Consider the following 27746-nt stretch of genomic DNA (forward strand, 5'->3'; position numbering starts at 1 on the left):
AAGATGGCATCAGATTCCCCAGAACTGGAGTTTCACGTGGTTGTGAGCCGCCAAGCAGGTACTAGAGTTGAACTCGGGTCCTCTGAAAGAGCAGCAAGCACTCTGAACTGCTGAGCCATCCTGTCAGCCCCACCAGGCGATTTTTGATACCCTCAGAATCGACAGCTCCTTAAAAAGGATGCTCTTGGTATACAAAGCCTGCAGGGCTGTATTCTAGATCCACACACATAAACTCAAAAAGTGTGCCCTGAAGAGACTGCTCAGTTGGTGAAGTTTTCACGCTGAGAAAGCATGAGGACCCCAGTTCAGTCCCAGCACCCACGCTGAGAGCCATGGGTGGTGACATGCTTGTAACCCTAATACTGGGAGGCAGCTCCTAGCTGTCCAGCCAGGAGCTTAGCATAAGCAGAGAGTCCCAGAGCCCAGTGAGAGACTCGTAAAAACAAGGTGGACAGTACCTTAGGAATCACACTGGAGGTTAGCCAGTGGCCTCCACAAGTACCTGCACACACACATCACCATACACTTACACACACACAAATAAAACGAGAGCTGTAAGAGGCTGAGCATGTAACTCAGTAGTGTGATAGCCTGGCATGAAAGAAGCTTGGAATTCAGTCCCCAACACTGCATAAACTGAGCAGGGTGGTACACACTGGTAACCCCAACACTCAGGAACTGATGGCAGGAGGATCAGAAGGTCAAGGTCATCCTTAAAAACATCGCAAGTTCAGGGCCAGCCTGAGCTCTATGGGACCCTGCCTCCAAACACCGTGTGTGCACATGTGTAAAATACGGACAGGTCGCCAACAAGTACACAGAGTGGTTCACAAGTGCTTCCATGGTGCACAGCACACGGTACTGTCTCACTATCTCACAGCTGGGGGTCCAGGGTCAGGGTCCAAACACAAAGCTCCATGTGTCCCAGTGTGCACCCCGCACAGCCATCAACGCAGGACTGTATGTAGACACAAACGCAGGCACACAACCCTAAGCTGGCACCTCTCCTGGCAGTCACCGTCCCCCTTACCAACTGTAGAGACCCTGGACATCAGCTCCAGGCCACACTCTCCCAAACTGTGTTCGGGACACTTCGGAAACCAGAAAAGGGCTTTGCCTTCATACAGGTGATTCAGAATTGGAGATCCATCATCCTGACCTGACCCACAGCCGGCATGAGTGGAGCCTGGCACAGGGAGGGAGCCTGGAACACTACCAGCTCGGGGTGAAGGCACCTAAGCGGGCGAGGCCACAGCCGAACAATCGCAAGTACACAGTGTCCAGGATTCCCTGGAGGGCTCAGCCTAGGCTGCTGCAGACAGACTGACATCCCATATGGAGAACTATCTCCCCACCTCAAGGGAATAGGAACACAGAGGAATGGAGGGGCAACCAAAGCATGAAACAGAAAAGACCCGACTTCCAACCTCCCTCTCCTCCACTCCCTTCTGGGGCTGCACAGGACTCCAAGATAACAACGTCCTAGAAATGAGGACAGACGGTACTATGGTTCTGGCAAAAACTCCCAAAGGGTATTTGGGAAAAGCGGCTCTTTTAAGGGACAACACTGGGGGCACTGTGGGCGTCTCCCTTCAGTCGGCTCCAGCATCCCCCCCCCCCCTTCGCTGCCCCTCAGTAGAGTTTCTCTCTCAGGTGAGTCCTCTGGTGTGTAATGAAGTTGGAGCTATTGCTGAAGCCTTTGCCACAGTCGGGGCATTTGTAGGGCTTCTCTCCGGTGTGGATTCGCTGGTGGATGATGAGAACCGAATTCCAGCTGAAGCCTTTCCCGCACTCGGGACACCTATACGGCTTATCTCCCAAGTGGGCTCTTTGGTGCATCACCAGGATGGAGCCCCGGCTGAAGCGCTTGCCACACATGAGGCATTTGTAGGGCTTCTCGCCGGTGTGGGTCCGCTGGTGCACCACCAGCTGCGAGCGCTGGCCGAAGCTCTTGCCGCAGTCGGCGCACTGGTAGGGCTTCTCGCCGGTGTGGATGCGCTGGTGCTTGATGAGGTTGGAGCTCCAGCTGAAGCTCTCGCCGCACGTCAGGCACTCGTAGGGCTTCTCGCCCGTGTGCACGCCCTGGTGCGCGATCAGGCTGGAGCTCTGGCTGAAGCTCTTCCCACACACCCCGCACTTGTAGGGCTTCTCCACCATGTGCGTCCGCCGGTGTGTGGCCAGGTTGGAGCTGCGGCTGAAGCTCTTGCCGCACTCGCCGCACTGGTAGGGCTTCTCGCCCGTGTGTGTCCGCCGGTGGGTGATGAGCGCCGAGCTCTGGCTGAACTTCTGTCCGCAGTCGGTGCATTTGTACGGTTTCTCCCCCGTGTGGATTCTCTGGTGTCGGATCAGGTTGGAGTTGTAGCTGAAGCTCTCGCCACATTCCTTACACGCATAGGGTTTTTCTCCGGTGTGAATTCCCTGGTGAGTGTTGAGGCTGGACCGGTTGCCAAAGCTCTTCCCACACTCGGGGCACGAGTAGGGCTTTTCACCTGTGTGCGTGCGCTGATGCGCGATGAGGTTGGGGCTCCGGCTGAAGCTCTTGCCGCACTCGGCGCACTGGAAAGGCTTCTCTCCCGTGTGGATCCTCTGGTGGGTGATGAGGTTTGCGCTCCGGCTGAAGCTCTTCCCGCAGTCCCGGCATTTGTAAGGTTTCTCTCCGGTGTGAGTCGTTTGGTGTCTACTGAAGTTTGAACCGTCGCTAAAGCTCTTCCCACACTCATCACACTTGTAGTATTTCTCTCCCGTGTGGGTCCGTTCGTGTGTGATGAGGTGGGATTTCCGGCTAAAAGTTTTCCCACACTGGGGACATTCATAAGGCTTCTCACCCAGGTAGGTGCCCTGAAGGCCTATTAGCTGGCCGACTTCCCTTCCTTCGGATGGCACGTCCCCGCGGTCCTCACGGGCGGCATTTCCCTGGGCGTCCCCAGAGCTGTAGTCCCTCTCAAAGTCGCTCTCCCCATCAGATTGCTGGGCACCTTCCCCTCCGGGTATTTTCAAGAACATCTCATGGGACTGCACATCCTCAAACATGTCTTGACCCGAGTTCTCCCCATTCTCACTCTGTATCTCAAAATCTGAAATCAAGAAAAACACACAATGTCCGGTCAATTCCCCCATTATAGGAAAAAGAAAGCTTTGTTTTTTGTTTTTTGTTTTTTTCCGAGACAGGGTTTCTCTGTGTAGCTTTGTGCCTTTCCTGGATCTGCTCTGTAGACCAGAAAAGTTAAAGGAGGGCGGCAGAGTCGATCAACGGCGCTTGCCGCCAAGTCTGATGACCTGAGTCAGATCCCGGGACCCATACCCTGGAAGGAGAGAACCAACTCCAGCAGGTTGTCCTCGGACCTGCACACAGATGCTAACACTAACACACACACACACACACACACACACACACACACACACACACACACACACACACTTTTTAAAGAGAAAATAAAGAGGACTGGGAGATGGCTTAGTTGGTAACATGCTTGCTTGGCAAGCATAAGGACCTGACCTTGACCCCCAGAACCCACATAAAACATAGTTTGGTGGTGGGTGCTTGTAATGTCGGTGCTGAGGAAGCAGAGACAGGCAGATTCCTAGGATCTGCTGGCCAGCCAGACTAACCCATATGGCAAGTTCCAAGCCAGTGAGATCCTGTTTGGATGGATGGATGGATGGATGGATGGATGGATGGATGGACGGACGGACGGACGGACGGACAGACGGACATGGGGCTGGTTCAGTGGTCAAGAGCACTGGCTGCTTTTCCAAAGGACCAGGGTTCAAATTCCTAGCACCTGCATGGTGGCTAACAACTGTATCTCTAGTTCCAGAGAATCTGACACTCTTTTAAGCTTCTGTGGGTGCTGCATGTGTGTGGTGCAGACAGACATACAGACAAAACACATAAAATAAAAATTATTTTAAAGCCAGGTGGTGGTGGTGCATGCCTTTAATCCCAGCACTTGGGAGGCAGAGCCAGGCGGATCTCTGTGAGTTCAAGGCCAGCCTGGTCTATAGAGCGAGAACCAGGACAGGCACCAAAACTATACAGAGAAACCCTGCTGTGGGATGGTCAGTATGTCAAATTGTTCTGATTGGTCAATAAATAAAACACTGATTGGCCAGTGGCCAGGCAGGAAGTAGGTGACCAGGCAGGAAGTAGGTGGGACAAGGAGAGAGGAGAATTCTGGGAAGCAGAAGGCTGAGGCAGAGAGAAACTGCCAGCTGCCACCATGACAAGCTGCATGTGAAGACACCGGTAAGCCACAAGCCACGTGACAGGGTATAGATTTGTGGAAATGGATTAATTTAAGCTGTAATAACAGTTAACAAGAAGCCTGCCACGGCCATACAGTTTATAAGCAATATAAGTCTCTGTGTTTACTTGGTTGGGTCTGAGCGGCTGTGGGACTGGTGGGTGACAGAGATTTGTCCTGACTGTGGGCAAGGCAAGAAAACTCCAGCTACAAAACCCTGTCTCAGAAAAAAAAAAATATAAATACTTTTAAAACATGGGCAATGTCTAAGGATCACCACCTTCCTCTGGCTTCCACATAAACACTTGTGCATCTGTAAACACACACACACATACACACACACACACACACACACACACACACACACACACACACACACACAGGCTACAAAATTCTCAACTTACAAAAGCCAGGTTTGGAGCTAGGAGTAATGTCCAGGAGTAGGGCATGTGCTAGGTATGTGAGAGGCTTTGGGTTCAATTTTTTTCTTTCTTTTCTCTCTCTCTCTCTCTCTCCCTCTCTCTCTCTCATGTGCATTGGTGTTTTGCTTACATGTGTGTCTGTGTGAGCTGCCATGTGGGTGCTGGGACTTGAACCCGTGTCCTCTGAGAGAGCACCCAGTGCTCTCATCCACTGAGCCATCTCTCCAGCCCCTTTGGGCTTGATTTCTAACAAACAACAAAACCAACAAGGACCCAAGTTCATTTCCTCCTGACTGGCTGTGTAGTTGCCAGGCCTCCTATCTTCCTATCACTGAGTCTTAAAGATTTGAATCCCCTGTCTCTGCTTGTTTCTGCACGAGCCAATAAGATCAGGTTGGGATTTGAAAGTCCCAGTTAATGGACAGTGACAAGGTACACAATGACCCTAATGGTCACCAAGGTCCCTGGAGCTCAGCAGGCATTCAATTAAATCTGACATACAGATGCTTTTTTTTTTTTTTTTTTAAATTACAGAAATATCTCTATAGCTCAGTCTTGTTCAAAAGGTGAAGTCACCTGGTGGGGGTGGTAGTGTCACACACCTTTAATCATAGCACTTTAGAGGCAGAGGCAGGTGGATCTCTGTGAGTTTGAGTCCAGCCTGATCTACAGGGCAAGTTCCAGGACATCCAGGGCTATGCATCCTGTCTTGGAAAACAAAACAAAACAATCCAAAACAAAACAAAACAAAACCCATCCTTCCAAGCCTCTGGTTTTTGATCACAGATACCCATGGTTATAGCTTCCCTAAAATTTGTTCTATTTTTATTTATGTATCTGTATGTGTAAATGCCTTCAGTGGCCAGTGGCATCGGATCCCCTGGAGTTGAATTTACAGGTGGTTGTGAACTATCAAACGTGGGTGCTGGAAATGGGTATCAAACTTGGGTTCTCTGGAAGAACAAGAGGTGTACCTAGTAATTTCTTTTCGCATTGCCTGAAGAGAAGCACAGAGCCAAGGGTTCAGCACACGAATGTTGTATGCATGTGGAATCAAGAGGACAGAATCTGGTGTAGTTCTTCCTTAGGCACCTTTGAAACCCAATTTCTCACTGCCTGGTGCTTGTCCAATTAGGCTAGGCTGGCTGGCCAGTGAGCCCTAGGGATCCGCCCTCCTCACTACTGGGGTTATAATTATGCAAAACCATGCCTGGCCTTTTTTTTTTTTTAAATAAACTTTATTATTATTTGTGTGCGTGAAGGCCTGCACATGACACTGCCCATGTATAAAGGTCAGAAGACAACTTTCAGGGTTCAGTTCTCACCTTCTACCTTGTCGAGGCATGGTCTCTCACATCTGCTGCACTGAATACTCCAGGCTAGCTGGCCTGTGAACCTCTGGGTGGTTTTCCTGTCTTTGCTTCCCATTTTGCCATAGGCATGCTAGGATGACAGACACAGGCCACTGCATTTGACTTTTTCACAAGGTTCCAGGATCAAATGCAAGTCATCAAGCTTGCTTTTATCTGATGAGCCATCTTACCCACCCATGCCTAGCTTAAAAAAAAAAAAAAAAAAGTCTCACTACGCAGTCCTGGCTGGCCTGGGACTCCCTATGTAGACCAGGCTGGCCTCAAACCCCCAGAGAGCTGCTGCCTCGGCCTCCCAAGCACTGGGACTAAAGTTGTGCGCCACCACACCTGGCTTCCTGTCTGGCTTTTTAAACTGGGTGCTGGGGATCAAACTTGGGTCCCCAGGCTTGTGCAGCAGGCACTTCACAGACTGACCTATCTCTCTGGTCCCTAGATGTTTTGATAAGCATGCATTTTGTGTCCTTTCAAGTTTCACTTCCCATTGTTTCTTTTTTATTATAATTTCTGTGTGATCCAGTTCTATAAAGTATCTCTATTCCTTTGTAGAATTTTGTATACAGAAATAAATCGGAAAGAAACAAATCAATAATTTTATTGATAAAAATGATAACCTAAGACCCAACATTAGACCTCTTGAGAAAGCAGGCAAGACAATTAGTAAAATGGCTATATAAGGTCCTAGTCACATTTCTATTATTCAGACTAATAAAAGGCTTACTTAAGGTGAGGTGATCAATTCTGTGATTGAGAGCCTCTATGTACAAATTCCCACATACAGGTATGCCTCTCTTAGGTAGGTAGCATCTGGGTGGTACCACATCTGGCTATGGTCTGCCTCAACCAAGCTCCTTGATTGAAAACAGCAATGAATTCAGTTATCAGTTTAAATGACCACCATGCATTTCAGTGTAGGGTTAGTTTTGCTTAAGAGTTCCATATGGCCGGGCAGTGGTGGCACACGCCTTTAATCCCAGCACTCGGGAGGCAGAGGCAGGCGGATCTCTGTCAGTTCAAGGCCAGCCTGGGCTACAGAGTGAGTTCCAGGAAACCCTCTCTCGAAAAAAACCAAAAAAAAAAAAAAAAAAAAAAAAAAAAAAGAGTTCCATATGGTATATAATTCAAAGATTTAAGTGAATTCAAAGTAATTTTGTTTTCAAGCTAAGAACTGGAGTTTTTGTTTTGTTAAAATCACATTTTTATAACTTTTACTTATGTGCATTGTGTGCATGGACATGTGAGCAAGGTGCCCAGGGATTCTCTTGGAATTAGAGTTACGGACATTTGATATCTGATATCGGTGCTCTCTGGACCGACTGCTGACCCTCCTCTTCAACCCTAAGGACTGAAGCTTTACAGTGCAGCTCCCTAACAGTGCTCAGTGCCTTTCATGGTGACAAAAATGAATACGAGCTGGCCAAGTGGTTGGCACAAAGCTCGGGGTCCGACCTCCAGCACCCCATAATCCTGAGGGTGGCTCACACCTTAAAGCCAGCACTCAAGAGGGAGTCAAGGATCAGTCCAAGGTTGTCCTTGGCCACAGAGAGTCTTTAAAGGAGGAAGGAGGGAGGCAAGATGGCTCAGTGGGTAGAGACACTTGCAGCCAAGCTTGATGACCTAATTTTGTTGCCCAGAACTCACCCACGTGATAGAAGGGGAGAAACAGCTCCCGAAAGCGTTCCACATGTGCACCATGGAACGTGTGCCTCTACACATGCAAACACGCATGCACACACACACACACACACACACACACACTCCCCCATGCATGTAGAGAGACAGACACAGACACAGAAAATATGCACATATATGTCTAGTTATTGAGGGAACAGTTAACTACACAGCAAACTTCAAATAGACAACCTGTTGGCTCTTGCCACTGAACACCAGAAGATGCTAAGGATGGCCGAAGAGCTTAGCTGTGATTCTTTGGCTCCTCTGTTGGACAAGAACAAGTATGAAGGTAATAATTCCTATTAATTATTCTAACACAGGATAGGCTAATAATTCTAACACAGGATAGGCTTCTCATTCTTCAACCACCAGAGAGCTAATGCTTATTTTGCTTCAGTGGGTCTGGGGTGAGATTGTACATTCCTACCAAGCTCCCTGGTTATATTAATGCTGTTGTCCCTCGGCCTGGGAACTAAGGTGTCTCTCAGTTGTAGAGCACATGCTTAGCATGAGAAAGTCTCTGAGGTCAATCTTCAGCACCCCTGGCATGGACTCCAGGTCCACAGATGGTTTCAACATCTGCCAAGTTTAAGAACCAGAGACCTGGCACAGTGGTTAGAAGACTGGAGTCAAGATCACCCACAGGGCTTATAAGACCCCAAAGAGTTGGTCCTGTCAGAGGCTGTGGGAGTTACAGCAGGTGACAACTAGTGTCCAGATGTCAACCCACCAAAGGAATGATTCTCTGATGGAGGAGGACCACGCCCAGGCGTGGCCTGCGGGATCATCGACTCTGCAAGCTACTGCTCCTGTCTGTAATTCTCCCCAATACCTGCACTGTAGTGTCTAATTTCATGATACGTATATGTAAGCTCATGATTGTATCTCAATTTTATGGGCACATATATCCGTGGATTGTCAGGAAGATGACTTCTCATTAAGCTGTATGATTTTGATATACAGAAAATATACTTAGGATATGCTTCATAATTAGGTCTATTGTCCCTTGAGGACTGTAAAACACTTAAAAGCCTGCTTTGTTCCTTTTATTCAGACTAACATAAGAAAATAACAATTTCTCCTCAGTCTAAGGCAAACTGCACACAATTAGCTCATTTTTACCTTGGAGTAAGTTCAAACTAGACTAAATATCTCTATATATGGATCCCAAGTTTAAAACTTTACAGCCATGCACAAGGTCAGAGTCGCAGATGTCTAACCAAGGTTATTAATACAAAGCAGCCTAAAAAATCATGCCAGTTCTTCGCTTGTCAAGTCTCTAGCTAATAAAAGACCTATATCTTGAAGCTTATCTCACTGGGCACTGTGCCAACGGGCTGTGATCAGTCTTACCCCTGAAACCTTGAAACTTTGTGTTGCCATGGTAAAACGGCTCTGCCCTTATCACTTACCCAAGGAATGAGCTTTTGACCAATGAGATGTAACTCTTGTAATTGCTTCAAGCCTCCTGAAAAAAGTGTATTTAGGCTAGATGAATAAGAATTTAGAGAGAACTGGTACAGAGAATTGAGACAGAGAATTAGAAAAGGATTTAGAACTACAGACCCAAAACTAAAGAATTAGAGCTAAGAAATTACAATTAGGACAAGAGAATTAATTAGAATTAGAGAAGAATAAAAAAAAAATGACCCTCAGATTGTATGTGAAGTTATTATAGAAATCGTTCAATCCTCGCTCCTGAGAAGCATTCTCTGAAGTTACCTTGGGTAGTGGTCAGGGAGCTGGACTTCCAGATGGCTAAATGGCCACAAACTTAAAGTTTCTCATTCATTAGCTGTGGAGTAAGATTTACATTTTTTTAACAGGTTTGATCCTGCTGGTCCAGGGGACCAACATTGCACTAATGGTCTGAAGAACTTGCCTGAAACTATGTAGCCTACTCTGCCCTTGAATTCATGATCCTCCTGCCTCAGCCTCCTCATTGCAGGGACTATAGGTGTGTGTTGCTAGGTGTGACCATTATCAAGAATTTATCCATTTGTCAGTTTTGAGACGAATCATTCCATGAGGTCAGTGCTTCTGTCAAGAGAGGATTCTCTCCCCTTCACCCCGATGAGACAGCTACATTGGCCCAGAGTTGCCTGGGGGATGCAGCCATGGCATGGGTTCACTGGTCTCCTCGACTCTACAGGTCTTTCTCTGCCTCATCACCTCTGAGAAAAGTGGGTGAACTCTGGGATAGCCATTAGAGCAGGTCAGAGACAAACCGTCCCCATTTTATACCATGTATTACTGGAACCAAAGATTGGGCCATGAATTTGATAAATGACTTCTAACCTCAGGTATGAAACACATGGAACAGTTTAACTGCTAATTATTGAAATGTGAAATGTTTGGATAATTTTGGGAGGGGCCAGGATTGGCTTTACCCCAGGGCTTCAAGTATGCCAGGCAAATACACAACCATTGAGCTACCTCCCCCAGAGGAACTCAGCTTCCTGTGTAGTTCAAGCTGGCCTCTAACCTTGAACGGCTCTGCTCCACCTGAATGCTAAGGTTTCAGATGTGTGCTGCCACACCCAGGTCCCTGGAATAGGAGTGACAAACGGTTGTGAGCCACCTGATGTGGGTGCTGGGAACCAAATTTAGGTCTTCAGCAAGGGCAATAAGTGACTTTTTTTGGGGGGGGGTTCTCGAGACAGGGTTTCTCTATGTAGCTTTGCGCCTTTCCTGTGATTTTAACAACGGAGCCATCTCTCCAACCAAAAGACAGATTTTTATTTTTCTATTTGATGTATTTTTATTTCATATGCATTGGTGTTTTGCTTGCATGTATGTCTGTGTGAAGGTGTCAGATTCCCTGGAACTGGAGTTAAAGAAAGTTGTGAACTGCCATGTAGGTGCTGGGAAGTGAACCCAGGTCCTCTAAAAGAGCAGCCAGTGTTCTTAACCACTGAGCCATCTCTCCAACCCCAAAAACACAAATATTTCAAACTCGGGTTTTTTTTCTGGAAAATCTGAGTCTCATTCCCCAAGCATTCAAGGAGGAAACACACACACACACACACACACACACACACACACACACACACACACACACACTGGGCAGTGGTGACCCATACCTTTAATCCTAGCACTCAGGAGGCAGAGGGAAGTGAATCTCTTGAGTTCAAGGCCAGTTTGGTCTACAGAGTAAGTTCCAGGACAGCCAGGGTTACACAGAGAAACCCTGTCTCGAAAAGCAGCCCCCCCCCCAAGCAAATCATACACACACACACACACACACACACACACACACAAGCATTCTGTTTTTTACATCAGTAATCTATAACCAGGTACAGGAGTTAACTTCTGCTTTGTATAAATGGTCTTTTGATAGGTCTGTAGTGGACTGAAAACACAGCCATCCAACAAGGACAATGTAGTCAATCTCATGTAACCCACAAGTCACTTGAGAGATAGTCTCCCACTGGAGCAGTGATTTCATCCTGTGATTTTTATTCCATGAGCATTTTCCTGCATGTGTAAATGTGCACCATGTGCATACTTGTTTCCCAGAGCGGCCAAGAGGGCATCAGATCCCCTGGAACTGGAGTTATGGGTTGTAAACTGTTATCTGGGTATTGGTAACCAAACTCAGGTCCTCTGCAAGAGCAGTAAGTGCTCTTAACTTCTGGGCCGTCTCCTCAGCCTTTTATTCTGAGATTTGATCATTCAGTCTCCCAATCTCATTTTCCATCAAGGAACACTGGAACCCACAACAGAGCCAGCTCTTCAGCTTGAGAGGTTTGCACTGGCCTCCCACAACCAAAGCGAATTCTCCATAGCTCAGATTTCAACTCCAGCCTTGTCTATTCAGGTAAATGCTGTTGTCGCACACCTGTGGCTGGTCTGGATCTCACCAGGTGAAAGGGATACCCAACAAATTTCTACTTAGGACACTTGGGACCATCTCCTTGAGTCTCTGTAATGTGAGAAGTGGGAAAAATACTTCCAAACTCATAAGTATGCTGCTTTAAAATATCTTTATTGATACATATTACATACTCACTGGGTCTCCTGAAATATGAATGAGGGAGCTTCTGTGAATGAAATCACTGCAGTCTAAGAGAGTCCCTTCATGAAGCTAAGCTGCCTGACTTGCCCATTGGCCTGAGTATTTCCCTAGATCTAAATGATGTCCTGCCAATCCTCCTTCGAAGACTTAGACATCCTGGCTCTGCTTTCCAGGTTTGGACCTGACCTCATTTTGTTTTACAAAATCAAAGCTTAGGGGTTGGAAAGATAGCTCAGTGGTTAAGAGCTCATACTGCTCTTGCAATAGACCTGAGTTGGGTTCCCAGCACCCATGTCGGGAGGCTCACAACCACCTGTAATTCCATAGTCTTCTGGCCTCCATGGGCATCTGTACTCATATATACACACCTCTGCATAAACACACATGCATATATATATATATATATATATATATATATATATATATATAATTGAAAATAAAAACTCATTTTTAAAATCAAAGCTTAACCAGATGGTGGTAGTGCACACCTTTAATCACAGCACTGGGAGGCAGAGGCATCTCTGAATTAAAGGCCAGCCTGGTCTACAAAGTGAGTTCTGGGATAGCCAAGGCCACATAGAGAAACCCTGTCTTGAAAAACAAACAACAAAACAAACAAAAGGGTAAATCTCAGTTTTTAAAGGCAGATGCTGAGGCTAAAGATGCAGCTCAGAGTACTTGCCTAGTATGGGACCAGGGCCAGGGTGTGATCCCCAGCACTGTACAAACGGGGCATGGTGGTGCGCACCTATGATCTCAGCTCTAGGGAGGCAAAGGCAGGAAGATCAGAGGTTCAAGGTCACCCTCACAGTCACGGAGTATGAGTCCATCCTGGGCTATGAGAGACTCTGGGCTTGGGGAGGAAAGCAGGAGGTGCAGGTGTTAAGTTCCTTGTTTCTGGAATAGAAGGTTCTGGAAAGAGCTAGCCACCTGTCTGTCTCCTTGAAGCAGAGGTCTCTCAACTTTCAATGGCAAAAGTTTCCTTTATTCATGGCTGGGCATGGTGGCACACCTATAATCCCAGCACTCAGGAGGCAGAGGCAGGTGGATCTCTGTGAATTAGAGGCCAGCCTGGTCTGCAGAGTGAGTTCTAGGCCAGCCAGGGCTGTTACACAGAGAAACCCTGTCTTGAAAAAAACAAAACACAGCCAGGCGGTGGTGGCGCACGCCTTTAGTCACAGCACTCGGGAGGCAGAGGCAGGCGGATCTCTGTGAGTTCGAGGCCAGCCTGGGCTACCAAGTGAGTTCCAGGAAAGGCGCAAAGCTACACAGAGAAACCCTGCCTCGAAAAAACCAAAAAACAAAACAAAACAAAACAAAAAAACCACAATTTCCTTTATTCATCCCAGCAATACTCACCGAGTTCTCATTGTGAGAGAGAACCCAGAAAGAGCAGGAAGAAAAGAGGACAAGGTCCCTGGCCTTTGGGACTTTCATTAAATTCCTAAAAGAAATAAGAGTATTTATTGCTGTGGATATTACTCTATATAAATAAAACACTGATGGCCAGTGACCAGGCAGGAAGTAGGTGGGACAAGGAGAGAGAAGAATTCTGGGAAGCGGAAGGCTGAGGGGGAGACACTGCAGCCACCGCCAGGAAAAGCAGCATGTAAAGACACCGGTAAGCCACCAGCCACGTGGCAAGGTATAGATTTATAGAAATGGGTTAATTTAAGATAAAAGAACAATTAGCAAGAAGCCTGCCACGGCCATACAGTTTATAAGTGATATAAGCGTCTGAGTGATTATTTTATAAGTGGATTGTGGGACTGCGGGGCTTGGGGAACCTGGAGAGAAGCCCTCCAGCAACAATTTATATCAATAAAACAACAACAAAAACAAGATTGATTAAAAAGTCAAACGACTGAGGCAGGAGGATGAGGAGTTCAAGGTCAGCCTGGGCTAGACAGAATATATAGTAAGGCCTAATCTCAAAACGAAAAGCCAGCAAGTAATGAGAATGCAAAGAGAAAGAGACGGCAAACGCCCTGAAGGAGGAGGAGGAGGTCACTTGTTCTGGCAAAAGTTTGCGGAGCTTCAAGCAGACTGCTCTGGGAGATGTGGAGGAACTCAGATGAGGGGGAAGAGGCTAGAAGTAGGTTTAGTTTAGAGGAGACTGCAAAAATTCAGTCAAGAAATCTGATTTAGGACTTGGAATAGTATTAAAACATCCACAGAGAACACAGACAAATAGAAATGAGCTTTACACGTAAACTTACTAGAGGTATGGTTGTAACTGGAATTACAGGACACTTTAACCGTGAACAGCCAGAGGTGCCTCTTAGTCAAATATTAAACCAGGACTAACCAGGCCTTGAATGCCCTTTCCTGGGTAATACACCCTAAGACCTTGATCTTACACAGACTAGAGGCCGGCAGGTGTCAGCTGAAGTCAGTGTCTGAGAAGGAAGGAAAGGGGAGATTCCTGTGAGCAACTCCGAGGAAGAAGGGCACAAGGTGTTATCACAAAAGACCCGCAGAGATGACCCCCCTCCCCGGAAAAACAAACAAACAAACAAGCGGGTTTCTCTGTTGTAGCCCAGGCTGGCCTGCCTCTGAGGGGATCAAAGGCGCAGGCCGCCACAGCCCAGCCCACCCTGCCCACTAGAGATCATCTTAAAGGCAGAAGTCAGGAGTGAGCCTGGTTCCTCTGGGGGAATCCCCCATCTCAGATGACCAATGAGAAAAGAGAGACGCTACAAGGCTGGCAGCGAGGGCTGCAATCATCTCAGATACAGGCCGAGAAATGGCATCAGTCTGTGACTTCCCCAGACAGACCTCTCCTCAGCCCAAACTTCTGTGATATCTTGGAAATCCTGAAGTTCATTATAAACTTGCCACAGCCATCAGAAGGCAAAGTGAAGTCTAAAATGGGATGGGTTTCTTTTCTTTCTTCTCCCTTGTACAAATAATAAAATTAAGCTGAATGTGGTAGCATATCCTGTAATCCCAGATTTCAGGAGACTGAGGCCAACCTAGACTACAATGTGAGACCTTGTCTCAAAAACCAGACAGACTAAAGATGTAGCTCAGTTGATGGAGTGGTTTGACTTTCCAGCGCCACGCAAACTAAACTACAGATGCACGGCAGGCAGCAGACATCTACAGTCCACAGGTGGAAGCAGGAGGGTCAAAAGGTCAAGGTGGGGCTGGAGAGGGCTCAGCAGCTAGGAGCACAGGCTGCTCTTCCAGAGAACCAGGGTTCAATTCCCAGCACCCCCTTGTTAGCTCCAAAATGGTCTGTAAATCCAGTACCAGAGATCCAATGCCCTCTTCTGACCTCTGAGAGCACCAGGCACACACACGGTACACAGACATGCACACATGCAAAACACCCACATAAAAATAAATGAGTAGCAGGGCGGTGGTGGGGCACACCTTTAATCCCAGCACTCAGGAGGCAGAGGCTGGCAGATCTCTGTGAGTTTGAGGCCAGCCTGGTCTATAGTGTGAGTTGGACAGGCTCCAAAGCAACACAGAGAAATGCTGTCTTGAAAAACCAAAAAAAAAAAAAAAAAAAGAGTAAAAAACATTTAAGTTCAAGGTCGTCCTCAACTACATACCAACTTTAGACCAGCTTGGAATACACAGAATCCTGTTTCAAAGATTAATTAATCAACTAAAGTTACTAGGTTGTAGGTGTATCTCAGTGATACAGTACTTGTCTGGCACCATCCAGACCGTAGGCTTGCTCTCAAGCACACTGCTAGAGAAGTTATCTGTCAAAGCTAAAGAAATTAAAATACTTCACTTCAAAGAAAACTTAGGACCGGTGAAACTCATGCAGAAGCAAACAGACCTGAGTTTGAATCCTGACTCCACCAAGTGACAGCAGAGGGAACTTGTTGAGCAACCTATGTGTCAAGGGACAACCCACTTACCTCCCAGACCCTCAGTAAAGGCCATATAGGTGCTGAGTGCAGGGCTGGTCACAGTCAGTCCTCAAAATCAGGACCTTTTTTCTGAGGACAGACTTGTCCCTGTCTCTCAGTCCTTGACTACTGTCACACTGTCTGCCCTAAACTACCTTCTCCTCATCCTTTCCTTCCAGTTGCCAAGTCCACTAGACTGGAAGGCACGAGTCACTGACTTAGTCCTTATTGGAGTCTCCTCCTTCCAGCCCCTCACTAGGAATCCTCAGGACCATTCATGTGATGAAATCACTGAGAACATGGGTCTTGGTTTTGCCTCACACCAGCTGCATGATCTTTAAGTGGGTCACCCTACCCCTCTGGTGACAATAATCCACTTATCTTCCAAAATGGTGGCCATTTACACAAGTTTTATACATGAGATGCTAAGCAGACTGTGGGCCTGAAGAAAGAACTCCAAAAATGGTATTGTATTACTACTGCTTTCTCATATGTCCTGTCCAATCTTGTCCTCAGTCACCACTGTCTCCACCTCCTCCTGACTACTTCACTGCACATCCCACAGTCTCCACCTCCTCCTGACTCCCGTCACTGCACACCCCACAGTCTCCACCTCCTCCCGACTCCGTCACTGCACATCCCACAGTCTCCACCTCCTCCTGACTCCATCACTGCACATCCCACAGTCTCCACCTCCTCCTGACTCCACTGCACATCCCACAGTCTCCACCTCCTCCTGACTCCATCACTGCACATCCCACAGTCTCCACCTCCTCCTGACTCCGTCACTGCACATCCCACAGTCTCCACCTCCTTCCGACTCCACTGCACATCCCACAGTCTCCACCTCCTCCTGACTCCATCACTGCACATCCACAGTGTCCACCTCCTCCTGACTCCGTCACTGCACATCCACAGTGTCCACCTCCTCCTGACTCCATCACTGCACATCCCACAGTGTCCACCTCCTCCTGACTCCATCACTGCACATCCCACAGTGTCCACCTCCTCCTGACTCCGTCACTGCACATCCCACAGTGTCCACCTCCTCCTGACTCCATCACTGCACATCCCACAGTCTCCACCTCCTCCTGACTCCATCACTGCACAACTGCACATTCCACAGTCTCCATCTCCTCCTGACTCCACTGCACATCCCACAGTCTCCACCTCCTCCTGACTCCATCACTGCACATCCCACAGTCTCCACCTCCTCCTGACTCCCGTCACTGCACATCCCACAGTCTCCACCTCCTCCCGACTCCACTGCACATCCCACAGTGTCCACCTCCTCCTGACTCCACTGCACATCCCACGGTCTCCACCTCCTCCTGACTCCATCACTGCACATCCCACAGTCTCCACCCCCTCCTGACTCCGTCACTGCACATCCCACAGTCTCCACCTCCTCCCGACTCCACTGCACATCCCACAGTCTCCACCTCCTCCTGACTCCGTCTCTGCACATCCCACGGTCTCCACCTCCTCCTGACTCCACTGCACATCCCACGGTCTCCACCTCCTCCCGACTCCATCACTGCACATCCCACAGTCTCCACCTCCTCCTGACTCCATCACTGCACATCCCACAGTCTCCCCCTCCTCCTGACTCCCATCACTGCACATCCCAGTCTCCACCTCCTCCTGACTCCCATCACTGCACATCCCACAGTCTCCACCTCCTCCTGACTCCATCACTGCACATCCCACAGTCTCCACCTCCTCCTGACTCCATCACTGCACATCCCACAGTCTCCACCTCCTCCTGACTCCATCACTGCACATCCAACAGTGTCCACCTCCTCCTGACTCCATCACTGCACATCCCACAGTGTCCACCTCCTCCTGACTCCATCACTGCACATCCCACAGTGTCCACCTCCTCCTGACTCCATCACTGCACATCCCACAGTGTCCACCTCCTCCTGACTCCGTCACTGCACATCCCACAGTCTCCACCTCCTCCTGACTCCATCACTGCACATCCCACAGTCTCCACCTCCTCCTGACTCCATCACTGCACATTCCACAGTCTCCATCTCCTCCTGACTCCACTGCACATCCCACAGTCTCCACCTCCTCCTGACTCCATCACTGCACATCCCACAGTCTCCACCTCCTCCTGACTCCCGTCACTGCACATCCCACAGTCTCCACCTCCTCCCGACTCCACTGCACATCCCACAGTGTCCACCTCCTCCTGACTCCACTGCACATCCCACGGTCTCCACCTCCTCCTGACTCCATCACTGCACATCCCACAGTCTCCACCCCCTCCTGACTCCGTCACTGCACATCCCACAGTCTCCACCTCCTCCCGACTCCACTGCACATCCCACAGTCTCCACCTCCTCCTGACTCCGTCTCTGCACATCCCACGGTCTCCACCTCCTCCTGACTCCACTGCACATCCCACGGTCTCCACCTCCTCCCGACTCCATCACTGCACATCCCACAGTCTCCACCTCCTCCTGACTCCATCACTGCACATCCCACAGTCTCCCCCTCCTCCTGACTCCCATCACTGCACATCCCAGTCTCCACCTCCTCCTGACTCCCATCACTGCACATCCCACAGTCTCCACCTCCTCCTGACTCCATCACTGCACATCCCACAGTCTCCACCTCCTCCTGACTCCATCACTGCACATCCCACAGTCTCCACCTCCTCCTGACTCCATCACTGCACATCCAACAGTGTCCACCTCCTCCTGACTCCATCACTGCACATCCCACAGTGTCCACCTCCTCCTGACTCCCATCACTGCACATCCCACAGTCTCCACCTCCTCCTGACTCCCAGTCACTGCACATCCCACAGTCTCCACCTCCTCCTGACTCCCGTCACTGCACATCCCACAGTCTCCACCTCCTCCTGACTCCATCACTGCACATCCCACAGTGCTCCACTCTCCCTCCTGCCTGACTCCGATCACTGCACATCATCCCACCAGTGTCCACCTCCTCCTGACTCCATCACTGCACATCCCACAGTCTCCACCTCCTCCTGACTCCATCACTGCACATTCCCACAGTCTCCACCTCCTCCTGACTCCATCACTGCACATCCCACAGTGCTCCCACCTCCTCCTGACTCCATCACTGCACATCCCACAGTGTCCACCTCCTCCTGACTCCATCACTGCACATCCCACAGTCTCCACCTCCTCCTGACTCCATCACTGCACATCCCACAGTCTCCACCTCCTCCTGACTCCATCACTGCACATCCCACAGTCTCCACCTCCTCCTGACTCCACTGCACATCCCACAGTCTCCACCTCCTCCTGACTCCATCACTGCACATCCCACAGTCTCCACCTCCTCCTGACTCCGTCACTGCACATCCCACAGTCTCCACCTCCTTCCGACTCCACTGCACATCCCACAGTCTCCACCTCCTCCTGACTCCATCACTGCACATCCCACAGTGTCCACCTCCTCCTGACTCCGTCACTGCACATCCCACAGTGTCCACCTCCTCCTGACTCCATCACTGCACATCCCACAGTGTCCACCTCCTCCTGACTCCATCACTGCACATCCCACAGTGTCCACCTCCTCCTGACTCCGTCACTGCACATCCCACAGTCTCCACCTCCTCCTGACTCCATCACTGCACATCCCACAGTCTCCACCTCCTCCTGACTCCATCACTGCACATTCCACAGTCTCCATCTCCTCCTGACTCCACTGCACATCCCACAGTCTCCACCTCCTCCTGACTCCATCACTGCACATCCACAGTCTCCACCTCCTCCTGACTCCCGTCACTGCACATCCCACAGTCTCCACCTCCTCCCGACTCCACTGCACATCCCACAGTGTCCACCTCCTCCTGACTCCACTGCACATCCCACGGTCTCCACCTCCTCCTGACTCCATCACTGCACATCCCACAGTCTCCACCCCCTCCTGACTCCGTCACTGCACATCCCACAGTCTCCACCTCCTCCCGACTCCACTGCACATCCCACAGTCTCCACCTCCTCCTGACTCCGTCTCTGCACATCCACGGTCTCCACCTCCTCCTGACTCCACTGCACATCCACGGTCTCCACCTCCTCCCGACTCCATCACTGCACATCCCACAGTCTCCACCTCCTCCTGACTCCATCACTGCACATCCCACAGTCTCCCCCTCCTCCTGACTCCCATCACTGCACATCCCAGTCTCCACCTCCTCCTGACTCCCATCACTGCACATCCCACAGTCTCCACCTCCTCCTGACTCCATCACTGCACATCCCACAGTCTCCACCTCCTCCTGACTCCATCACTGCACATCCCACAGTCTCCACCTCCTCCTGACTCCATCACTGCACATCCAACAGTGTCCACCTCCTCCTGACTCCATCACTGCACATCCCACAGTGTCCACCTCCTCCTGACTCCATCACTGCACATCCCACAGTGTCCACCTCCTCCTGACTCCATCACTGCACATCCCACAGTGTCCACCTCCTCCTGACTCCGTCACTGCACATCCCACAGTCTCCACCTCCTCCTGACTCCATCACTGCACATCCCACAGTCTCCACCTCCTCCTGACTCCATCACTGCACATTCCACAGTCTCCATCTCCTCCTGACTCCACTGCACATCCCACAGTCTCCACCTCCTCCTGACTCCATCACTGCACATCCCACAGTCTCCACCTCCTCCTGACTCCCGTCACTGCACATCCCACAGTCTCCACCTCCTCCCGACTCCACTGCACATCCCACAGTGTCCACCTCCTCCTGACTCCACTGCACATCCCACGGTCTCCACCTCCTCCTGACTCCATCACTGCACATCCCACAGTCTCCACCCCCTCCTGACTCCGTCACTGCACATCCCACAGTCTCCACCTCCTCCTGACTCCATCACTGCACATCCCACGGTCTCCACCTCCTCCTGACTCCACTGCACATCCCACGGTCTCCACCTCCTCCCGACTCCATCACTGCACATCCCACAGTCTCCACCTCCTCCTGACTCCATCACTGCACATCCCACAGTCTCCCCCTCCTCCTGACTCCCATCACTGCACATCCCAGTCTCCACCTCCTCCTGACTCCCATCACTGCACATCCCACAGTCTCCACCTCCTCCTGACTCCATCACTGCACATCCCACAGTCTCCACCTCCTCCTGACTCCATCACTGCACATCCCACAGTCTCCACCTCCTCCTGACTCCATCACTGCACATCCAACAGTGTCCACCTCCTCCTGACTCCATCACTGCACATCCCACAGTGTCCACCTCCTCCTGACTCCCATCACTGCACATCCCACAGTCTCCACCTCCTCCTGACTCCCGTCACTGCACATCCCACAGTCTCCACCTCCTCCTGACTCCCGTCACTGCACATCCCACAGTCTCCACCTCCTCCTGACTCCATCACTGCACATCCCACAGTGTCCACCTCCTCCTGACTCCGTCACTGCACATCCCACAGTGTCCACCTCCTCCTGACTCCATCACTGCACATTCCACAGTCTCCACCTCCTCCTGACTCCACTGCACATCCCACAGTCTCCACCTCCTCCTGACTCCATCACTGCACATCCCACAGTGTCCACCTCCTCCTGACTCCATCACTGCACATCCCACAGTGTCCACCTCCTCCTGACTCCACTGCACATCCCACAGTCTCCAACTCCTCCTGACTCCCATCACTGCACATCCCACAGTGTCCACCTCCTCCCGACTCCACTGCACATCCCACAGTCTCCACCTCCTCCTGACTCCATCACTGCACACCCCACAGTCTCCACCTTCTCCTGACTCCACTGCACATCCCACAGTCTCCACCTCCTCCTGACTCCGTCACTGCACATCCCACAGTGTCCACCTCCTCCTGACTCCACTGCACATCCCACAGTCTCCACCTCCTCCTGACTCCATCACTGCACATCCCACAGTGTCCACCTCCTCCTGACTCCGTCACTGCACATCCCACAGTCTCCACCTCCTCCTGTCTCCATCACTGCACATCCCACAGTGTCCACCTCCTCCTGACTCCATCACTGCACATCCCACAGTGTCCACCTCCTCCTGACTCCGTCACTGCACATCCCACAGTCTCCACCTCCTCCTGACTCCATCACTGCACATCCCACAGTCTCCACCTCCTCCTGACTCCATCACTGCACATTCCACAGTCTCCATCTCCTCCTGACTCCACTGCACATCCCACAGTCTCCACCTCCTCCTGACTCCATCACTGCACATCCCACAGTCTCCACCTCCTCCTGACTCCCGTCACTGCACATCCCACAGTCTCCACCTCCTCCCGACTCCACTGCACATCCCAGTGTCCACCTCCTCCTGACTCCACTGCACATCCCACGGTCTCCACCTCCTCCTGACTCCATCACTGCACATCCCACAGTCTCCACCCGCTCCTGACTCCGTCACTGCACATCCCACAGTCTCCACCTCCTCCCGACTCCACTGCACATCCCACAGTCTCCACCTCCTCCTGACTCCGTCTCTGCACATCCCACGGTCTCCACCTCCTCCTGACTCCACTGCACATCCCACGGTCTCCACCTCCTCCCGACTCCATCACTGCACATCCCACAGTCTCCACCTCCTCCTGACTCCATCACTGCACATCCCACAGTCTCCCCCTCCTCCTGACTCCCATCACTGCACATCCCAGTCTCCACCTCCTCCTGACTCCCATCACTGCACATCCCACAGTCTCCACCTCCTCCTGACTCCATCACTGCACATCCCACAGTCTCCACCTCCTCCTGACTCCATCACTGCACATCCCACAGTCTCCACCTCCTCTTGACTCCATCACTGCACATCCAACAGTGTCCACCTCCTCCTGACTCCCATCACTGCACATCCCACAGTGTCCACCTCCTCCTGACTCCATCACTGCACATCCCACAGTCTCCACCTCCTCCTGACTCCCGTCACTGCACATCCCACAGTCTCCACCTCCTCCTGACTCCCGTCACTGCACATCCCACAGTCTCCACCTCCTCCTGACTCCATCACTGCACTTCCCACAGTCTCCACCTCCTCCTGACTCCGTCACTGCACATCCCACAGTGTCCACCTCCTCCTGACTCCATCACTGCACATTCCACAGTCTCCACCTCCTCCTGACTCCACTGCACATCCCACAGTCTCCACCTCCTCCTGACTCCCATCACTGCACATCCCACAGTCTCCACCTCCTCCCGACTCCACTGCACATCCCACAGTCTCCACCTCCTCCTACTCCATCACTGCACACCCCACAGTCTCCACCTTCTCCTGACTCCACTGCACATCCCACAGTCTCCACCTCCTCCTGACTCCGTCACTGCACATCCCACAGTGTCCACCTCCTCCTGACTCCACTGCACATCCCACAGTCTCCACCTCCTCCTGACTCCCATCACTGCACATCCCACAGTCTCCACCTCCTCCTGACTCCACTGCACATCCCACAGTCTCCACCTCCTCCCGACTCCCATCACTGCACATCCCACAGTGTCCACCTCCTCCTGACTCCCATCACTGCACATCCCACAGTGTCCACCTCCTCCTGACTCCACTGCACATCCCACAGTCTCCACCTCCTCCTGACTCCCATCACTGCACACCCCACAGTCTCCACCTCCTCCTGACTCCATCACTGCACATCCCGCAGTCCCCACCTCCTCCTGACTCCACTGCACATCCCACAGTGTCCACCTCCTCCTGAGTCCCGTCACTGCAAATCCCACAGTCTCCACCTCCTCCTGACTCCACTGCACATCCCACAGTCTCCACCTCCTCCTGACTCCACTGCACATCCCACAGTCTCCACCTCCCCCTGACTCCACTGCACATCCCAGTCTCCACCTCCTCCTGACTCCATCACTGCACATCCCACAGTCTCCACCTCCTCCTGACTCCACTGCACATCCCACAGTCTCCACCTCCTCCCAACTCCATCACTGCACATCCCACAGTCTCCACCTCCTCCTGACTCCATCACTGCACATCCCACAGTCTCCACCTCCTCCTGACTCCCATCACTGCACATCCCACAGTCTCCATCTCCTCCTGACTCCATCACTGCACATCCCACAGTCTCCACCTCCTCCTGACTCCACTGCACATCCCACAGTCTCCACCTCCTCCCGACTCCATCACTGCACATCCCACAGTCTCCACCTCCTCCTGACTCCATCACTGCACATCCCACAGTCTCCACCTCCTCCTGACTCCCATCACTGCACATCCCACAGTCTCCATCTCCTCCTGACTCCATCACTGCACATCCCACAGTCTCTACCTCCTCCTGACTCCATCACTGCACATCCCACAGTCTCCACCTCCTCCTGACTCCCATCACTGCACATCCCACAGTGTCCACCTTCTCCTGACTCCATCACTGCACATCCCACAGTCTCCACCTCCTCCTGACTCCCGTCCCTGCACATCCCGCAGTCTCCACCCTGGCCTGACTCCATCACTGCACATCCCACAGTCTCCACCCTGGCCTGACCCCCACCATTGAACATCCCATGACCAGGGTACATCCTTGCTGCTCATCAGGCTCTAGCCTCTCCTCAATCTAATCAAACCTACATCCTGTTGCCAAACTCGGCTTCCTCTCATGTCCCACAGGCCCTGGTTGAAGAACCTGCAGAGGCCAATGACATTAAATTCAAAACTCCATGCTCCCTTCCCCCAACTCCCACCACTTCCTGAAAACACACTTTCCATTCCAATCAGCCAGCCTGCCTCGCTGTCATCTGAAGAAGCCTACTTCCGCAGCTCTCCCACTTCAGAGGCTTGGCTGAACACAGCTCCTCTCAGCTGTCACAGCTTCCTCCATGCCCTGTGACTTTCCACACCTATTCTGAAACCTCCTACTCATAGTCCACGTCTTCCACGCACCCTTCCCTGATCCGGCCTGGCCTCTCCACACACCTTTCTAACTCCTTAAGTACTTCATCAGCACAAAGCAGCCACATCCTATGGGTCCTGAAGTGGTCCCAGTGGGAAGGTAGAATTGAAGTAAATAATTGTAACCAAATGAGTACAGTTTACAGCCCGGGGCCAAATGCAAACAGAATAGCTAAATGGAAGAAGGATCCAGAACTTATTACTAACAAAGCAGACAGATATAGTAACCATATCTGGAATTACCTTATATATTCTATATACAGAGACCTAGCTTGCAATCCTCCTGCCTCAAATCTGAGTACTAAGATAACAGGTGTGCTCCTCCATGCCTGGCCATTAATTATTATTATTATTATTATTATTTTCTCGAGACAGGGTTTCTCTGTGTAGTTTTGGTACCCGTCCTGGATCTTGCTCTGTAGACCAGGCTGGCCTCGAACTCACAGAGATCCGCCTGGCTCTGCCTCCCGAGTGCTGGGATTAAAGGTGTGCGCCACCACCACTGCCAGGCCCATTAATTACTCTTTTAAGGGTCTACGATAACATTATATAACAGGAAGCCTAGACAGTTTACTTGTTTATCATGATTTCATACAATGACCACTTTGAAAAAAATTACATTTTCCCCCCTAATTGCTGGAACTATCTGAATGATTACAACCAAGTGAAAAGACCAAGGGGTGGATTACAGAGGTCATTTTTATGCTTATACCTGCAAAGCAATGAAATTTTCTGTTCCTTAATCTTAAGGGAAGAATGTCATATTCTTGAAGCAGAGGCAGGCAGATCTCTGTACATCTCAAGCCAGCCTGGTCTACATAATGAGACCCCCACACACACTGCTTTCTCTCTACAGCAAGGGAAATTAAAAATCACAAGTACAAAAATAGCTTCCAGATAACCTTTTGTTCAATAAAAGCAGGCGTTTTATTGAACTTTATCCCAGACCACCCCATGACCTCCCTCAACTTCCCAGCCTCCAGAATAAACAAGTCAAGGCTGTGTTTAGTATGAGAGTGGAGATCCAAGAACAGCCCTCCAAGGCCCTCATACTGAAATCCTGGCGCTACCGCTGCACACAGTGAGGGCATGAAGAGCTAGGACCTTGCTGAGTGCCACAGACAGAGCAGGGAGAGACAAGTGCCATCTCCTACTCTGTGAGGACACTTGCTCCTGTACAAACATGACAACACTCCACCACGGGAGGCTCCCACCCTCTCCCTCGGTGGTTCTGCGGCTTACCACTGTTCCGAAAAGTCTGGGTCAGGTCTTCCACCAGGGCCACAGCCTCCTCGCCGCTCTCAGGCCGGTGCTCTCGCAGCCAGGCCTGGATTTCCCTTGGCAGCACAGTTAACATCTGCTCCTTAGTGTGCACCTCTGGCCTCAGCCAGCGCCGACAGAGCTCCCGAAATCGGACAAGCGCACCCTGAGGTCCCTCGGCTGCACCCTCCTCCTGGGGGCTGCCCTTTCCAGCAGCACTCTGGGGAAAGGGCTCCGACTCGGGGCCATCCTCCTGCAGCACGGCTTCCTGCACCCACGAATCATCCTCCAGGATCAGAGTGGTGACCTCGGCCTGTTCATCCTCCTCTTCTGGAGGTACCTGAACCAAAGGGCTGAGGGGAGTGGTCACCGCTGGCTCTTCAGCTGCCATTGTCCAGCTTCCTGGATGGTCACTCAGGCTTCAAGCCCTGCATCTGTCTGCAGGCCGGCTCTCTGAGAAGGCAGCTCCTTCCTCCAGTCTCAACAAGAAACACTGCCGAGAAACAAGACAGAGAACCAGACTCACTAAGCACACCATCCTAAGCCACCTAACCACCTCCCATTCAAAACCATCAGAGGCTTGCTGCCTTACTCCCGAACACAGTGACCACGGCAAAAGAAATAGCTCACACACGTACACACACAAACACTAACACAGCATTGTTCTTCTCAGAAGACCAAAGGATGAGTCGTTCTGGGGTGAAGGAAACAGAACTGACATTTCCTGCCCTAAGTCAGTTCAGACTTCCTGCGGAGCAAGGGATTCTCATCTAACAAAGAGGTTAGTCATTCAACCTCAGTGACCGCTTAATAAACAGACAATACCACTCATCCTTATCATAATGGACATCTTAATGATTGGCAATGGGACATATGTCAGTGTGCTCCCCATTTCACGAGGAGCAGGCATTACCGCTGTATTTCAAAGGAGGTTATCCTCAGGGAACTGGTTCCAGGAATCGCAGAGATTCCAGAATCTGTGAATGCTCCAACCCCCTATATAAAATGATGTATTATATACTTTCTGTCATCTCTAGACAACATACACAGTGTAAATACTGTGTAAACAGTTGTTATACTGTACTGTTTGGGGATAGTAACAAGAAAAAGTCCCTGCAGATTCAGTACAGACAATCTGTTTGTTTCTGTTTCTGAAGCAAGTTCTCGCTATGTAGCCCAGGTGGCCTTGAACTCCTGATCTTCCTGCCCTGTCTCCTGAGTACTGAGATACTACCATGTCCCATCACCCAGGATTTCCCAATCCCCTTTTAAAATGAACATACATGGGGATACATGGGGTGGGGGGGCTGAAGAGCAACGCTACAAAATATTCAGAGCAGTGGAATTAAAAACTATTTAAATATTATGAAAGCAACGAATATTTATTTTTAAAAATCATTACACCATAGATTCAGATAACATGCCTTCCCACCCCCATGAAAATAGCAAAAGTAAAAACAGAACAGCAACAAAACAACAACAACAACAAAACTGATGCTCCCAAGGTCCATTTGTCCGAACGACTACGGGAAAAACAAATGCACCGGAATTCGTCCCGGGCAGCACCGGTACACTGAACCTAGACTGCCCATTTGCTAAACCGGGAGACGACACGCCCCCTCGGAATCTCAGTTTCCCCATCTGGACCAAGGAGGAGGCTCGGCGGGATGTCGTCGAGCATCCCTTCCCAGGGTAGAGCTGCGCTCCTGGGCTGCGTGTGTGCGGAGCCCTGGCGAGAGCGGGACTCCGCGGGCCCGGAGCCGCCGGGGCGCAGAGCTAAGCGCAGAGCCCCCCGGCCCGCCAGACGTCCACACCGACGCCCCTCCCCCAGGCTGCCCTCCGCTGGCTCCAGGCCCGTTACTCGCTCGTCTCTCTGGCTCTTCCCCGCGGGGCGCGCGGCTCCGGACCTGCCTCTCAGGCTCGCCTCTCCGGGGACCAGATCCTGCTCTCCCAGTCGCTCCGCGCGCAAAAGCGCCCCTCGGCCCGGCCCGGCC

At 51.0% G+C, this 27746-nt stretch overlaps 1 protein-coding gene across 1 annotated transcript; it reads right to left on the reverse strand.

Moving 5' to 3' along the window:
* Positions 1–52: 52 nt before the first annotated feature.
* On the reverse strand, positions 53–27746 carry Zscan2 (zinc finger and SCAN domain containing 2). Its single transcript, XM_028873772.2, has 3 exons — positions 27660–27746; positions 25735–26245; positions 53–3074 (listed from the first exon to the last, which is right to left on the reverse strand). Exons 2-3 carry the CDS (start codon positions 26141–26143, stop codon positions 1633–1635), a joined length of 1851 nt encoding a protein of 616 aa, XP_028729605.1. The 5' UTR covers positions 26144–26245; positions 27660–27746; the 3' UTR covers positions 53–1632.

The sequence above is a fragment of the Peromyscus leucopus genome, chromosome 1 (genome assembly GCF_004664715.2).
Source record: "Peromyscus leucopus breed LL Stock chromosome 1, UCI_PerLeu_2.1, whole genome shotgun sequence".
In the NCBI taxonomy this organism is placed as follows: domain Eukaryota; kingdom Metazoa; phylum Chordata; class Mammalia; order Rodentia; family Cricetidae; genus Peromyscus; species Peromyscus leucopus.

Bases quoted from the DNA above. Each gene is read 5' to 3' on its own strand.
- Zscan2 (XM_028873772.2), bottom strand. From the start codon at position 26,143: ATGGCAGCTGAAGAGCCAGCGGTGACCACTCCCCTCAGCCCTTTGGTT. The intron at 3,075-25,734 runs GTAAGCCGCAGA...TCTTGATTTCAG, and splicing joins CCAGACTTTTCGGAACAGTG to ATTTTGAGATACAGAGTGAG.